This window comes from Cervus canadensis, chromosome 1 (assembly GCF_019320065.1).
Source record: "Cervus canadensis isolate Bull #8, Minnesota chromosome 1, ASM1932006v1, whole genome shotgun sequence".
NCBI classification, from domain to species: Eukaryota; Metazoa; Chordata; class Mammalia; order Artiodactyla; family Cervidae; genus Cervus; species Cervus canadensis.
The window spans coordinates 94,411,483-94,430,118 of record NC_057386.1 but is presented as its reverse complement, the minus strand read 5'-3'; the positions used below and the strand labels follow the sequence as shown (position 1 = coordinate 94,430,118).

The 18,636-nt window shown below is 33.2% G+C and overlaps 1 protein-coding gene across 4 annotated transcripts in view; it reads right to left on the bottom strand.

The window, feature by feature from the left end:
- Window positions 1-18,636, bottom strand: part of FSTL5 (follistatin like 5) — an 851,448-nt gene that overhangs the window by 96,419 nt on the left and 736,393 nt on the right. For all 4 annotated transcript variants that reach the window (XM_043487302.1, XM_043487320.1, XM_043487311.1 and 1 more), the window contains one exon: window positions 14,009-14,127. In XM_043487302.1, the coding sequence (XP_043343237.1) occupies window positions 14,009-14,127 (119 nt within the window). The remainder of the gene's footprint in view (window positions 1-14,008; window positions 14,128-18,636) is intronic.

Genomic DNA, 18,636 nt, shown 5'->3' with positions numbered 1-18,636 from the left:
CTTCTAGATACAGAGTGAACTACTGGGAACAAATTCTGAGTCAAAGGTAAAGAGAGAGGCTTTGATGTTTGATAAAAATGTAAGCATTAAATTTGAAAACCCCTGGACATATTCTCTCACTGATCAGATCGTTAACTATGAAAATGCATTGGTTTCATATATAAACTACTATGTAGAAAAAAATTTAATGAAAACCTACCATGCAGCACAGGGAATTCTGCTCAGTGCTCTGTGGTGACTAAATGGGAAGGGAATCCAAACCAGAGGGGATATATGTATAGCTGATTCATTTGGGTGTACAGAAAAACTGACACAATATTGTAAAGCAACAATACTTTTTTTTTTTTAAGAAAATAAGATTTCAGCAGTTCTCCTGGCTTAACGTTACTGCTTCTCTATCAGTCAGATTCTTAAGACTGGCAGGAGGGTCTGCTCCCTTGGAGGTAGCTGAGAATTAGGGAGAAAAAAAGGGTTTGCAAAAATAAAAAAAATTGAATCTTACTGAAAATATGTAATGGCAATCTTTATTATTTTCCAACAAATGATCTGTTCTCCAGCTAGATTGTTCTCATCAAAATTTCATAAAAACAAATAATTTCCCACAGTGACTAAAGAGTATATCACACATTTTATTAATCAAATTCCTTTTAATCTACATTTAGTAGCCACATTTCCAAAACCTATACAACTCATCCCTAATTACTATGCGTTTTACTAATTTCTTCTTGTCTGAACTTTCATAGCATTTACATTTGGTGTAACATGATTTGGCCTTTAATCATGTATTATCATTCCCACCTAAAATGTTAGCCTTTGCTATTCCAGTATTTCTACATTTTCCAAACATACTGGGGGAAGATACAATATTACTTCAGCAAACATATGTTTAAATATCACTTATTGTAGCAAAAATACAGGGAGTGGAACCAAAAGGTATGTATTTCTCAAACATGATGTTAAACCCTACGCCATATTATCCAGAATCATTGAGAAGCCAAATTTTAGAGCATCTTCAAATTATGGTCTCTGGATGGCTCCCAGTTGGCATATCATTTGTTACCAAGTTGAGAATAGTATAGAAATGTAAAACAATCACTTAGAATCTTTATTTATACAAATATTTGTATTTAAATTTGAGCTATTTATGAATACACTAGATATATTCCTTTTAATCTTGCTTTCCTAAATATAAGTAAATGTATAAAAAAACCTAGATCTTACAATAACATATTAAACAATTTAATATCAATGGTTATCTCCCTTATTGGATTTTTTAAGGCAATGAAGTTAAAGTACTTTCATCAATTTTTAATCAAGATCACTGCTTATAACACAAGTTTTACAACTGCTATTTTCTACAATTAGATAAACTGAATATATCTAATTTTTGTTGCCATTTCATTTATGAAAATGTCATAAACAGTCTAGTTCATATTAATTAAAGTATAGGTAATCAGAGCAGTTTAGGGCTGATTTGCCTTAATTGGCTTATCAAAGAAAATTACCAGACAGCATTATTTTTATTCTAGGATATTAAAGTTGTTCAGACCACATAGAAATAGAAATTTTCATCCTTTCTTTTAATATAAAGTTAATGCATGTATGTCTTTCAGTGATATAATAAAAATGGAGCAGATAACACTACAGTATCATAAACTGAGGACTGGTTTCTTTTTAGAAACAAAGTATTAGAGAGATTAAAAAATAGGCTTTGAGGTCAACCAGACATAGACGTAATCCAGTTTTATACTCACATAAGCTGTGTGAATACTCCTCTTAAGCTTTATGTCACCTGTATAATATTATCAATCACATAGGACTAATATGTGGGTTAAATGAGGTTATATTTGAAATGGTCAAATGAGCAATAAATGTTACCTGTTATTTTCAAATAGAAAATTCACCATTGGCTACATTTCATGAAAATTATAACAGTCCATGAATTTTTCATCATTTTTTTTTCCAGTTTCCAAAATGGTTTGGAGGGAAGTTGTGAATATTTAAAATTTCAGATAGGTGGTTTAAATATTAGTTGCATACATATTAAGAAGAAAAATTTTCCCTTTATTATTTTGCAGTTCTATGATATTGAGCTAATTATCTTTTCTCAGTCTCCTTATCTAGAAATTGAGAGGGTTAATTAGAATTTGTCCATTGTTCTAATAAAAGAAAAAAAAAGCTATTTGAAATACTTCTACTCTGCTTAAGCAGAAAATATTTTATTAGCTTTTAGAAGTATTAGTAGTATTATATTAGGTCCACCCATGTTGTTGCCAATGGCAGAATTTCTTTTTTGTTTTGTTTTGGCCGTCCCATGCAACTTGCAAGATTTTAGTTCCCCAATCAAAGACTGAACCTGGACCCTTGGCAGTGAAAGCTCAGAGTCCTAACCACTGGATCACCAGGGAATTCCCAGAATCTCATTCTTTTCCATGACTAATATTCTACTGTGTGTGTGTTTGTGTGTGTGTGTGTAAATCACATCTTTAACCATCCATCTGTTGATGGGCATTTGGGTTGCTTCCATATCTTGACTATTGCAAATAATACTACAATGAATATAAGGGTGCATGAATCTTCTCAAATCAGTGTTTTTATGTTCTCTGGATATATACCAGCAGTGGAATTGATGGGCCATATGGTAGTTCCCTTTTTAGTTTTATGAGGAGCCTCTGTACTGATTTCCACAGTGACTATAGCAATTTACATTCACACCAACAGTGTAGGAAGGTTCTCTTTCCTCCATATTCTCACCAGTATTTGTTATTTGTCGAGTTTTTAATGATGGCCATCTTCAGAGGAGTGAGGTGAATAACCAATTCAAAAAGAAATAAATTTGTAGAGTATTAAATTTCAAATGTCCACAGAACATAAGAGACGAAAGAACCTTAGACATTTTGTGAATGCAAGGCTAAATAATTTGTTTGTTGGTTCTCCTGGCTTGGGTTGATCCAAGTCTCAGTGAACACTGAGAATCCAGTGGCAGGGACTTAATATCTATTTGGAAAGGCATAAATTTGAATAATGGGGAAATCAAATTAAATGTCAAGACCATAGGTTTCCCTTTAGATACAAGAAGCAATAGAGTTCAATAAAATGTCCTTTGAACTAAAGGAATTAGACAAATATGGGGAATATCAGGACATGTAAATTATATGGATACACAAGGTTCATGATGGATCAACTCAATTAAATGTAGTGTAGATAGTTGGAATTAAAAAATTAGTGTTTCATTTCATTGTCCAAAGTGATGAAGATCTGATTTTTACAAAGGTGATTTTTACAAAGGTCATGAAAGAGCAAATGTGCTCTTTCCTAACTTTATTTAACAAAGCACAATTGGTAAGTTGGTTAGATAGGGTGAATATACATCACTTAAAAATTCTTTTTGTCACCTGATAACACATGAACTTGAGTTCACACAAAAAATAAAAAATATAGAAAGATGAAACTTACTTCTTTGTCCTGGATTCTAATTTTTTAAGTAACAATAGAGAATATTTGTTTAAATGGTCATTTCCAACCATGGATTAACAGTAAAGATTAGAAGGACCATAAGAAGACTCTGTTTGGATTAATTTACCTTGACATTTCATTTGGAGCATCAAGATAAATTAATCCAAATAGATTCATTTAAAACGTATTTTGTGCATATGTTCTTAGTCATGTTTGACTCTTTGGGACCCCATGGACTGTAGCCTGCCAAGCTCTTCTGTTCATGGGATTGTCCAGGAAAGAATACTGGAATGGGTTGTCATTTCCTCCTTCAGGGGATCTTCCTGACCCAGGGATCAAACCTACATCTCCTGTGTCTCCTGCATTGGAAAGGGGATTTTTATCACTGAGCCACCTGGGAAGCCCAAAATGTATTATAAACTCAAGCAATTTTATTTTTATAGATTTCATTTCTCTGTGTTCTTATTATATTACTAAAGCAAATGTAGATTTTTAAATAAATAATACCTGTGAAATAGATTATCAGGCAGTTGAAGGAATGACTTCTACAAAACGGGATTGAAGCAAAAAGCTTGAAGTTTACTTTGGGAGATCATAAGCCACATTCACAAACTATCTTTAGCCATTTAAGGGACTTTCATATAGATTCTATCCCTTGATGCTTTCTAGTTCTTTTATTAAATGGATTAAATTAAATTAGTTATTATTGGTATAAATCCATAGGATAAAAAGGAAACAAAGCTACACTTCTAATGGAAAAAGTCAAGCAATTTGAACGAGATTGTATACCAAAAATAAGTTCCCTTCGCTTTCTTTAAATGCACATTTTTTAATGCTAATTTAAAGATTTCTCTTTAGTTGATGAGCAAGACGTTTTACTGATTACTTTATAAGAATATCTATGTCATCCCTCCCTCTGAATAGCTTACTCTGTCTAGCAACCATTTAAAAAATGTTGAAGTGTAAATTGAGGTAATTTTATAATTGTTGTGTTCTCTACATATGTTCAGTACAGTATAATATCATTTAGGAATTTGTTTTTGGAGGAAAATAATCTCACAACGCAAATAGCACAGGGTCATCTTGATGGAATTCACTGTCTCCCCATATTAATGGCAGAGGTTGCTTTATGTGGAAGGCAGGCTTAATCATATTTTTCAAAAAGTCATTGACTTAAAAATATTATTCTGAAGTATGGTTGATTTATCCTCAAAAATTATAAGGCTGGTTAAAGGATAATTATATGCATGTGTACTTCTGAACTGTATTATAATTCACACATTAATTTGCTCCACATAGGAACACCTATACTGAGTATCACTGCACCTTACTTTTCTGGTCAACATTCTTTAAAAGTCATTTTAGCAGGATTCATGTTGTTAACTAGTTAATGACTATTATTGCAAAAAACTTATATTCTATTTCTAATAGGTATGAAGTGAGTGGATACTGGCCAAAGTATTTACACACATATAAAATATTTTGCTATGTTTGTACTAATTAATGTAAAAATATAAAATTATACCCATTTTAAAATCAAATGTTGTAAACCTTTAAAAATAAATGTTACATTAAAAAATAATTTACTTCTGCACCTACTTTCTTTATGGGTAAGAGGACAGATCAAAAGTACATTTTTGTGTGTGTATTTTTTGTTTAAAACTATATCTTTATTATATTGTCTGCAGAATTGCATTTGGTCTTGTCCCTTTTTACTGACAAATCTGAAAACGTTCTGCCACACTATCCAGCTCAGGAATATTCTCGAGTAATAAAATGAAGACAATATGGAATAAGAATTCATCCAAACTGCATCTGTGATTTAGTTCAGTGCAAATCCTTTATGTATGTAGATTATATAATCTTTTTTTTTTTTTGCATCTTTAAGCTTTCCAAATAATTTCAGAAGTAAAGTATAGAACATAAGATAATTTTTGCACAATTATGTTCACTATATCTGTACACTGAAAGTTACATATTTTAAGAAATTTAGAAAATATAAAACCATTATATTTGGTTTTATGGAGAATTATTGGAGAAATATTGAATCATCATTGTAAACTTTCAGCAATAGGTTAAAAATTTGTGATTTAGTCATTTAATAAAATAGAGACATTAATTTACTATATTGTTTTCCTTCCTTCTAATTATTCAAACTGAGACTAATGACCCATCTAAATATGAAAAGGATATTAATGAAATGACAAGCTTTCAGTGTTAATATTTTGACAACTACTGTTGAAACAGAAAATGTTAGCAATGGGAAATCAAACAAGAGATTAAAGTTAAATGTCAAGTTTAAGAAATGTCAAGAAAAAATAAGGACTAAAATTAGAATAAATCATGAAGATCATAAATCTAATCCTCAAAAGATTACAAAAAATATGCCATTTTCAATGTATTAAGAAAAGATGAAAGTTAGGGATTTTGTAAGCAATATTATCCTTCAGAGAGAAGCATCACAAGAAAACATCTAATATTGATGATTCAAGAAATATTTCTGAGAGCATTAGTTAAAGTGATTAAATGTAATTAATTACATGAAGACAGACTGGGGATGCACAGAGTAAAAAACTACTACTTTTTTTTTTCTCTTCTAGTATTTTTGAAAAATATTTATTTATTTGGTTGTGCTGGGTCTTATTTGTGGCATACAAACTCTTAGTTGCTTCTTCTAGTATTTTACATGTATACATATACAAACTCATTTTATAATCTTAAAACCATACCTACAAACAATTTCCACTCCACTTTTTCACTTATTTTAATATCATAATTATTCTATGTCATTACATTTTCTGTGAAATTATCATTTTTATTGGTTGTGCTGTAGTCTGCCATATGGATCTGCTCTAATTCATTTCATTGCTCTGTCAATTTTGGAAATTACTACTTCTGTTATAAATGTGTACACAATAAAGATATGTTGCTATCTACCACTTTTTAATCTAAACATTTTGTATTATTATTTTTTTACCATGCCAATCTGTTACTTTGAATAAGTCAACTGGTACTTTTTTGTGTGAATAAAACTAAATCTTAGACCAGAAACAGTAATTGAAGAGCCATAGACTGATTTATGTAATTTTGTAATTCTCAAGTAAAAATGTTTCATGTTTAAAGACATTTGTATGAATGAATTTTATATTGAGATCTTTAATTTTAGCCTCAAGAAGTTTCTATTGAAAAACCCAAATTCCTATAAGCACAGTTCTTTCTCAAGTACAAAAAAATGTGCTCTTAGGTGTATACAGTGAATCCTTATTCCTCATATAAAAAATGTGATGGCAATACATTGTCTGAGACACATACATGATTCTGATCACATCCAAATAACTTGGCTGGTTCTTAATAATAATCTCTCAAAGACTTAATATGTTATTTTAGATAAAATTACTTGACCCAATTAATATGCTATAGAACTCCATTGAAATACTGTTGCACAATTTACATGCCTCCCACAACTGTCCCCTAATGTTAGGCTTGCATATTTCAAGTGCATTAGAAGCACAATGTGAGAATTTCGTGAGTGTGATTTTTAATGAAACATTTGAAGGCCTCTTTAAATCCAGGGCTACAAAGACCAATTTCATAAATTTAGTTCTTTTAAAATCTACAGCATAATCTTGTAAGAAATAGTTAGAGGTAGTTTACATTACTCTCTTTAGGTAGCCTTTGCAGGATACTATTGTAATCGCAAAGGGATGAAAGTTTAAATTTTTATCATTTTATTACTCTTTGTAAATTAAGCCATGTTTGAATAGAAACCCACTGAGAACAGAATAAGTGGGGAAACATTTCGATTACCTTTCTGAAATATACAAGTGGTATTGAATTCAAAAGTTTGCTCAATGGCTTCATGGGGAAATGAATTGTCTGCACTGTATAAAGGGGCTGATGTTTTAACAATTGTTTTTGTGGATAGAATTTGAAGAGGTAATAATTGGATTAGAAACAAAAGGAGATGCTGGGAAGGGAATTGAGAAATGCCCTAAGGTCTGAGCTGCTCTTGGAGAGGGGAATACCAGCAGAGAGAGAAATATGGACATAGCAAAGAGAGGTGTGTTTTCCCATTTCTAATCTCAGTTTCAATTTCTTGATTCCTAAGTATTCTGCACACTATGGACAAACTGTCCCTATGTACAAGCTCCATTTTAATAGGGTGCTAATAATATGATTTATAAAGACAAGGGAATTTTCTTACATGGAAATTCTAAGCCTAGATAATAGACATTTTACATCAGACTTTCTGCAGAAAATATGTTCCCCTAGACTTAAAGTTGCATCAAAATCAGAACTAGAATCTTCACATTCCAAAATATAAGACCCGTGCATGATGAGGGCCTGAGCCACCAGAGGCTTCCCTGGAGGCTCAGATGGTAAAGAATTTGCCTGCAATACAGAAGACCCAGGTTCCAACCCTGGGTTGGGAAGATCCCCTGAAGAAGGAAATGGCTACCCACTCGTCTTCTTGCCTGGAAACCAGACAAGCCTGGCAGGCTACAGTTCATGGGGCCACAAAGAGCTGAACACGACTAAGCAACTCACACACACACACACACACACACACATATGCATGATAAGATATATGTCATTTTCTTTCAAGCTCTTCTAGTCTATTTATTCAGAAAAGAATAAATAATACCATAGTATATATAGAGAACAGCCGCTGAGTGAACTGAAGTAAAAAAAAAAAAAAAAAAAGTGTTGAAGATTAAGAGTTGTAGACATGTAGATATGTTGACAAAATACTTGAAAACCAGAAGAGTTAAAAAGTTGGTAACCTTGAAAAAGCTTGTCTTCCCTGAGCCATAATTGAAACATTTTTCCAAACCCATTTCAGTTTGACTTCTGAAGTTACAAGTCTGGGATAGAATTCTATTTGCTTGAAGTTCACACTTATTGCTGGTGACAAGATGAAACTACATATACAACTAGGATAAATATAGCCAGAATCCTAGCTAGTTAGGCTACATCACCAAAAAAAAAAAAAAAAAAAGGAAAAAAGAGAGATGAAAGTATAAATAAAAGAATATTCTATGAATCTTCAATCAACTCACTGTCAAAAGCTGAAATCTGACGCAATCTGACATTGTACCAAAATTGAATTTTTATTTAGAGCAAGGAAACAGCATCTTCTAAGAGATTTCATCAAGAATTCTATACTCTAAATATTTCAGTTTTAATCTAAATGTTACTGGTCAATGAGTTATATTGGGGATTGCACTGTTCTTCTCTTAATATCAACAGTGACTTTGAAAAATATTATATCTATGTTTAATCTTTTGTGCGTGTGTGGGATAAATGATTACAAAAGCCTCATTTTCTCTACTCACACTCAATAAATTAATCTCCTAAAATCCAGAAGAACTAGATTTTTTTCTATATTAGCAGTCTAACCTATCTTGGACTGAGCATCTGCACAGTATAATTTGACTGTGTGATTCTGAATTAATAGACCCATGAGACTGATTGCATGTGTGTGTGCTAAGTTACTTTATTCATGCCCAGACTCTTTGTGAGCCCATTATCCTGCCTGGCTCCTCTGTCTGTGGGATTCTCCAGTAAAGAAAACTGGAGTGAGTTGCATGCTCTCCTCCAGGGAATCTTCCTGACCCAGAGGTTGAACCCACATCTCTTACATCTCCTCCATTGGCAGGTAGGTTCTTTACAGCTCATGCCACCTGGGAAGCCCAGAGATTATGTTTACCCTGAAACAATTCAATGATCATTAATTTTTATGAAACATTTTTCACAAACACATTAAAAGAGGAATGCTGTTTTGTAGGAATTGTAAATCAAGGAGAAACAGTAGGTTGAGGTGGAGAAGGCAAAGGCACCCCACTCCAGTACTCTTGCCTGGAAAATCCCATGGATGGAGGAGCCTGGTAGGCTGCAGTCCATGGGGTTGTGAAGACTCAGACATGACTGAGCGACTTCACTTTCACTTTTCACTTTTCACTTTTATGCATTGGAGAAGGAAATGGCAACCCACTCCAGTGTTCTTGCCTGGAGAATCCCAGGGATGGGGTCGCACAGAGTCGGACATGACTGAAGTGACTTAGCAGTAGCAGTAGGTTGAGGAGAGAATTAGATGCATACAACTTTAAATTCAGACAATGCATAAAGAATGAAGAGTCTAAGGCTGTACACAATGGAACAATGGAGTTTTCAATAAATGCACTTCATAAATGTTATTTGATTGCCTGCAATGTATAAGGCAGGTACTAAAGTACTTGTATTCCCAAGTACATTGGAAGTAAAAATTTCACTTCCTTGTCAAAGCCTTGGCTAATGGAGACAGTAAGATGCGGTGGATTGTATTCTCTGTCAGTTAGGCTATGGCTAGGCTATGTTCCCCAGTTTTTAGGTCAACAGATAATCTGATAGAGAATGGGCAAACAACAGAGTCTTACCGTATGACACAGGGAACTATATCAGTATCCTGTGATAGACCATAGTGGAAAAGAATATGAAAAAGAATATAAGTGAATCACTCTGCTGCCCAACAGAAGCTGATATAATATTATAGATCAACTATACTTGAATAAAATAACAAAAAGAACTAGTCTGGTGTCTCTGTGAAAGCGTTATGGATGTGATTAACATTTAAAATTAGTTGACTCTAATATAGACCTAAGATAGATCATTCCCCCTATGATGTGGGTGGGCCTCATCCAATCAGTTGAAGGCCTTCAGATTTAAGATTGAGGTTTCCCACAGAAGAAGAAATCCTGCCTTAGGGCTTCCACATAGAAATATGCTTGAGTTTCTAGTCTGGCTGCAGATGTCAGACTCAAGACTCTAATATTGACTTGTATCCACAGTCTGCTGACTTAGTCTGTGGTTTTTGAATTCCATGATGAATATCAACTCATATTTGAATTCCCTGCTGCCTGGTTGGCCCTACAAATTTGACACACATACCACTCCACCAACCATTACCAGAGCCAGTTGCTTAAAATTAGAATATGGAGCCAATGTTAGTGATGGAGAGATAAAAATCCAGATCTAGATAGAAATATTAATTCTACTGGTTCCATTTTTCTCTGGAGAAAAATATTCTTTTGGCATAAGACCCAGCAATTTTCTCATGAAATTAGTTTATAGTTAGACATGTAAATCTAGTAGAAAGTGGCACCAGATAGCTTTCGTCCTCTGAAATTAACATCTTCTTGTATTTAAGCAGGAAACAAAATAGATTCACGTAAGAAGCAATTATTTAATTTAGCATTTATTCTCAGAGCATAACACCATCAATTTTTATTTTTTCTACTTCTGTATGCTTGTGTATCATGAAAATGTGTCTGTATACATGTTCCAATTATTTAAGCTTATCTCACATTAAGGAGAAGGAAATAGCAACAACCCACTCCAGTATTCTTGCCTGGAGAATCCCAGGGACAGAGGAGCCTGGTGGGCTGCTGTCTATGGCATCACACAGAGTTGGACACGACTGAAGCGACTTAGCAGCTGCACATTAAGGAACAACAAAATAAAGCAATGTGAAATAAAAGTTTATCTACTCTAGCCTTTATTTCACATATATTGATTATAATAATTTCATAAGAAATTTCTCTTTTTTATATAAGCAAAAATTTCTATATTCTGTATTTGACAATTATAAATAAGATGTAATTTTAGCCAATTCTCCATTCTCCATATTATTTTTAGTGCTTTACCAAATATATTGGTCAGTTAAAAATGTATTTGTATTTTAATTTCAATATTCAAATTTCAGGAATGTCATCAATTTAAACACACACTATTTGATAGTTTCTGTTGAAAAATACAAATCTAACTTTCCCTAATCTTTTTGCTTGCTTTTCCATTAGCATATAGAAATTTTGTAAATGTTTGTTTTATATAAGATAGGAACACTAACTTTCTGTCCTTATAACTTTTTCTTTCACAATAGGCATTTCTAGCATTAATCCCACATGTACAATGACTGTAAGGTTTCCAGGGACTATGATTTGAAAATTCTGAAGCCATCAATTAGTTCATATAATCAATTATCCCTGATTTGTCCTTGGTGATGTATACAGTGGATGTGGATTCTCAGGCTGAAGGATGTGAATTAAGGCTGTCATCACTGACGTCTGGTTTTCATCACCTCTTCAATTTTTCTCTTTCTTATAGAAAAATATACGTGTGTGTGTGTGTGTGTGTGTGTGTGTGTGAGTGTTATTTATAGGTGCCTCAGAAGGTAAAGAATCTACCTGCAATGCAGGTGACCCAGGTTTGATCCCTGAGTTGGGAAGATACCCTGGAGAAGGAAGTGGCAACCCACTGCAGTATTCTTGCCTAACAAATTCCACAGACAGAGGAGCCTGGTGGGCTATAGTCCATGGGGATGCAAAGAGTAGGACATGACTGAGCAATTAACATTTCACTTTCACTATTTCATACACACACTTATATACATACAGAGAGAGAGATACATAATTCTATATGCTTTCTACTTCAGTTGTTTTAGGAGGAAGTCTAAGTATCCAGAAGGGCTTAAAAAAGAGACATTCAGTTAAATAAACTTTACATCCCTATTGTCCAGATATGTCACAAAACAAAACAATTTTTGCTTTTTTCAGCTTTAGCTTCCAAATAGTTAGCTACAACTGCTAATTCTGTAGGAATCTAAGAGAAAACTACTTTGTAAAATGATTCTGTTTGGATTTATATTATAATTTGGATGCCACATTTCTGATATCTGTCTGTTAGACCAGACTTATCATTCATACTATTTTTAAAATAGCTTTTATTGGAGTATAGTTGATTTATAAGGCTATGTTTGTTTCTGCTGTACAGTTGTATATATGAAAATATATGCATATATGTACACACACACACACACACACACACGCATACACTCTGTTTTAGATTCTTTTCCCATATAGACACAGAGAATTGAGCTCCCTGTGCTATACAGTAGGTTCTTCTTACATAATGTTTTTATAAAAATATAAATCTGCTATAAAATTGAGTGAATTGCTTTCTCAGAAACAAATATCAGTATTTTTATATGTGTTTATATATTTACATACATGCACAACTTACTCAAAATACGTTTAGTCAGTATTGATTTGATGTGATTATAAAACTAAAATGCACATACAATTTCAAATGTTTTAATACTAAAGTATTGATTGACAAAAATGGTGATTCTATTTATTAATTTAGACTATAAATGAAATAGTTTTAAATAAAAAATAGTTTGTTTTAAATATTCATACAAGTATTGAGTTAAATTATTTCCTTTCTTCAAAATAGGACACATTAGGTCATTTTGTCCTATAGTGTCTGAAGACATGCTGACCTAACATCTCACTCTCAAAATTTTTTTCCTTTTCTTCCTAGGATATGGCTTTAAGGTGTAAACCATTGTTTCCATAAATTAACATATGGCAACACTGGCTACTAGTAGACTGGAAACAGGAGTTGAAAATAAAGGATCTAAACCAAGGCATTAATATATATTTTTGCTCACATCTGGAGACCATGCCAACCTTAAAATAAGTATCAAGAGAGGGTTGTATTCTGAGGTCCACCAATATTTTATTTTTGGATGACTGCACTTGTGTGGGAACACATAGGTAATTCAGGTACCTTCAGTATTACATATTTTGATGTACAAACATATATTTATGTGGAGATATATATGTATGTGTGTGTATATATATACACATATATATATATATAGCTGTGGGACTTCAGTGGTAAAGAATCTGCCTGCCAAGCAGGAGTTGCAGGTTGGATCCCTGGGTCAGAAAGATCCCCTGGAGAAGGAAATGGCAACCCACTCCAATATTCTTGCCTGGAAAATTTCATGGACAGAGGAGCCTGGTGGGCTACAGTCCATGGGGTAGCAAAAGAGTTGGATTTGACTTAGCAACTAAACAATAACAACAGAATATATAACCATAGCAGTAGAAACATAATTTATTATTACCTTGCACAAAAGTATACTCCCTAGTATGTAAAATCAATACCCATTTAGTCAGATATTCTTTTATTTTCCAAATGCTGTATCAAAATTTTACACAAAACAATTTTTTCTGTGAAAGGTAAGGTACAGATAGATATCAATAAATAAAGGAATTGATGTTTATCCATCTAAATCTAAGTCATTCATTCCATTGTGAGCTCATGAAAAAATAAGATGAAAAACAAAAGGGAATTCACATTTATAAAGCAGCTAATATACCCCAAATTTCATCAGATTATTTGCAGTTTATTTTCTTTTACAGTGTAACCATTGCCCACCAAAATGAGAGACATTGTAAATTAAAGAGCCAGTAAAGTTCTGTCATGTTCATTTTTGGTATTCAATTCTAGTGCTTTTATTTTAATTACAAACAAGTAGTTAAGAATACATGATATATTATTTTCCTCTTCAAATATAAAACCTGAAGAGAGTAACAGATAATATCATAGCTTTAATATGGTCCCCCAAAAATGTCTCACATATGTATAGATTTCATTGTATTTTCAAAAAACAATTCTATGTAAAATTGCTGCATAAAACTATAAAGGAATTTTTTAAAATACTTGCCTGAAATCCAAGGAGCTTTTCACTCGGCTTAATGTGCCTCTGAAATTCACATTCTATGGGTTGTATCACTTTGATTCCATCTTCATAAAAAACATAGAACATGTTCCCAATTCCCAGACCTTAGGAATAAAAACACATTCAAAAGTTCAAAATAAAATTATCAGAAACCTTTACGACGAAAACTCAGTGCCTGTCATATTGCTGGTGGGAGATCAATTTGTGAAGTTGTGTAATGTTAATAAAGCAAACCATGTGAGACCTGTACCAAACGTCCGAGTAAATCTGTGATATTATGCAGAAATTCCACTTCTTCTCCCTAATGCGCACATCTTTGTAAGTCAACAAATGTTTCAGATATCTTAAACCAATTATAAATGTAAATTATGAACCCTTTGATACACAGATTATGTCTGCTACCTTCCCACTTAATTTAGGTGTTGATTTAAGATATAAAAGTACTTTCTGAAGAATCATGTTTATCCTAGTTCTCATTCGAGTTCCCTAGGGAAAATAAACTGTCCTTTGCAGGAATTTAGAAACAAAATTGTTTGTTTCTATTGTTCTAGAAACAAAAAGACCAATTCCTCTAGATTTGGGAGAATATGTATTGAATATTTTCCAAAAATAACATTTGTAAACGTAATCCCACTTGAGGTCGTACATGTTAGTTTTCATAATGATAAATTTTGGGGTTAGTTTCTTCAGTTTAAAACTCGAATTAATATAAGGTCTTGCCCTATACATAGAAAACTATAAAACACTGATGAAAGAAATCAAAGAGGACACAAACAGATGGAGAAACATACTGTGTTCATGGATTGGAAGAATCAATATTGTCAAAATGGCTATTCTACCCAAAGCAATCTATAGATTCAATGCAATCCCTGTCAAGCTACCAACGGTATTTTTCACAGAACTAGACCAAAGAATTTCACAATTTGTATGGAAATACAAAAAACCTCGAATAGCCAAAGTAATCTTGAAAAAGAAGAATGGAACTGGAGGAATCAACCTGCCTGACTTCAGACTCTACTACAAAGCCACAGTCATCAAGACAGTATGGTACTGGCACAAAGACAGAAATATAGATCAATGGAACAGAATAGAAAGCCCAGAGATAAATCCACGAGCCTATGGACACCTTATCTTTGACAAAGGAGGCAAGGATATACAATGGAAAAAAGACAACCTCTTTAACAAGTGGTGCTGGGAAAACTGGTCAACCACTTGCAAAAGAATGAAACTAGAACACTTTCTAACACCATACACAAAATTAAACTCAAAATGGATTAAAGATCTAAATGTAAGACCAGAAACTATAAAACTCCTAGAGGAGAACATAGGCAAAACACTCTCCGACATAAATCACAGCAAGATCCTCTATGACCCAACTCCTAGAATATTGGAAATAAAAGCAAAACTAAACAAATGGGACCTAATGAAACTTAAAAGCTTTTGCACTACAAAGGAAACTATAAGTAAGGTGAAAAGACAGCCCTCAGATTGGGAGAAAATAATAGCAAATGAAGAAACAGACAAAGGATTAATCTCAAAAATATACAAGCAACTCCTGCAGCTCAATTCCAGAAAAATAAATGACCCAATCAAAAAATGGGCCAGAGAACTAAACAGACATTTCTCCAAAGAAGACATACAGATGGCTAACAAACACATGAAAAGATGCTCAACATCACTCATTATCAGAGAAATGCAAATCAAAACCACAATGAGGTACCATTACACGCCAGTCAGGATGGCTGCTATCCAAAAGTCTACAAGCAATAAATGCTGGAGAGGGTGTGGAGAAAAGGGAACCCTCTTACACTGTTGGTGGGAATGCAAACTAGTACAGCCACTATGGAAAACAGTGTGGAAATTTCTTAAAAAACTGGAAATAGAACTGCCATATGACCCAGCAATCCCACTTCTGGGCATACACACTGAGGAAACCAGATCTGAAAGAGACACATGCACCCCAATGTTCATCGCAGCACTGTTTATAATAGCCAGGACATGGAAGCAACCTAGATGCCCATCAGCAGATGAATGGATAAGGAAGCTGTGGTACATATACACCATGGAATAATTACTCAGCCGTTAAAAAGAATTCATTTGAATCAGTCCTAATGAGATGGATGAAACTGGAGCCCCTTATACAGAGTGAAGTAAGCCAGAAAGATAAAGAACATTACAGCATACTAACACATATATATGGAATTTAGAAAGATGGTAACGATAACCCTATATGCAAAACAGAAAAAGAGACACAGAAATACAGAACAGACTTTTGAACTCTGTGGGAGAAGGTGAGGGTGGGATGTTTCAAAAGAACAACATGTATACTATCTATGGTGAAACAGATCACCAGCCCAGGTGGGATGCATGAGACAAGTGCTCCGGCCTGGTGCACTGGGAAGACCCAGAGGAATCGGGTGGAGAGGGAGATGGGAGGGGGGATCGGGATGGGGAATAAGTGTAAATCTATGGCTGATTCATGTCAATGTATGACAAAACCCACTGAAATGTTGTGAAGTAATTAGCCTCCAACTAATAAAAAAATTAAAAAAAAAAAATATAAGGTCTTGCAAAAATCTCATTTAAATCATACTATTAATTTTTTTTCACACTGCAGGTTTGGGTTTGTGACATCTTAGAAATCCATCTTACTTACATTATAAACCCACTCCTCTTGGGTGCAGGATGCTACAGATTAGACACCTGAAATGCCCGTGAGAACTAATGGAGGTCTGCACCTGGGGACTTGTCACCTCTGATTGCACAGCTCTTCTCTTTTTTCCACTGCTTCTGTCCTGTTCCAACTTGTCCAGACTAAGAGCATGTAGTCCTTCCTTTCCTGATCCTTTCCTGATTACCTCATCCAAGTATACCAGTTTGCAAACCATATTTATTCAGTTTAATTCTACCACACATAATCCAGTGAGAGCATATGCCCTTTAACAGTTAAGAAACTATATTGAAATCTTGGTAGTTTGAAAACCCAAATTGCTTAAAATGTTTAACATCTGAAAACATTTTAAATTTTTATTTCAATTGACAATACTTGCAGTTTATGAAATCAAGACTGAGGATCCCAAGTATTTGATTTGCAAAAAAATAAAATTATTTAACTTAAGCTGTATTTTCTTTTATTAAATATGTTTCTAGCTAATTTAAAATGTCACCAGTTCTGCCTATTTGATCTGTGTCCATCTATTTTTATGATTATGAGGAAAATGTATTTGATCAGAATTATAATTTTATTGGTGTTTATACATATGAAATTATTTCTAACTAATAATGCATATCCATTTTAATATTATTTTGACAAATCATATTGTTTTAGAAATATTTTACCATTCTTTTAGTTTAATGCATGTTATTTTTATCAGTTAATTGTGCATTTTAGTTCCAGAATGTACAACATCACAATGAGATGTTCCTGAATAGTACCAGAAATGGCAAGGACTAAATTCAAGTTGTTTTTCATCAAATAAAATTTAAGACTTGTCAGCTGTTATTCATAATTACAGCTCTGCATACAGAAACATCAATCCTATACCCAAAGGTATACAAAACTCAGTTTTTATGCAAAAAAATAATGTGTATCAATAAGCTTTTGTATAAACATGGATAGATGGTTGATGTGTGCTACCTATTAGTGACTTGCAAATTAACATGACTGGGTGTTGAAACTTATGAGCACAAGCAAGCTGTGATGTGGTGTCTGATTTTCACTTGTGTCAGTTACTTTGTTTGATGATGATTACAAAGCACATAACATTTTTTAATGAACGTGACGCTACCCTCCTTCAGCTGCTGCACAATTCTGCTCCACAGTCAGTGATTTGAATGTGTTTGAATTTGACAACTACTCCAAGTCCAGACTGTTTGCAAAGTTTCTTGAAGTATCTTCTGTCTTTTCTCCTATGGATGCTTTCAATATTAAATATATATATTTATATATACATACACACACACACACACACACACATATATATATATATATATATATATATATATTTACTATATTCTGTGCATAGTGCAATCAGTGAGATTCCACTGTACTTTGGCACAGATTAAGTTTCTGGGAGTTATTTTCCTCTGAAAACCTGCTTAATCCATCCAAATCGCTTTCAACACTGAAAGTGCATTTTCTCACTTTTTAAAATATGAGTTACACATCAGGATTTTTACAGAGTATAAACTACTTTCCAAGTTACAAGTTATTGAGAAATACAGATAACTTTAAGCAAGGTGCATTTTACTGTTTTTGGTGGGAATATAACTCCTTAGTGTTTATGAAATAGTATTGCCAACAAAATATTATGTACAAATATGTTAAAATGATAATATAAATGAACTAGGTGTCAATCACTCTGCTAGGAAATAAAACTTAATCCTCAGCACTATTGATGAATTCCTCTCTTCCCCACCTAAACAAGGTTTATTTTGCCATTCATTTTCTTGCTAGACATATCTTATTCATCAATTATCCTTTAGATTTTAGCAGAAGAGTTCATAATCTGAGTATATGATAAAGATGTATCATTCTAAATTTGCTACTATAATATTATAATTTATTTTGAATATGCTGCACAGAATAATACAAATTACCTGATGCTGGGGAT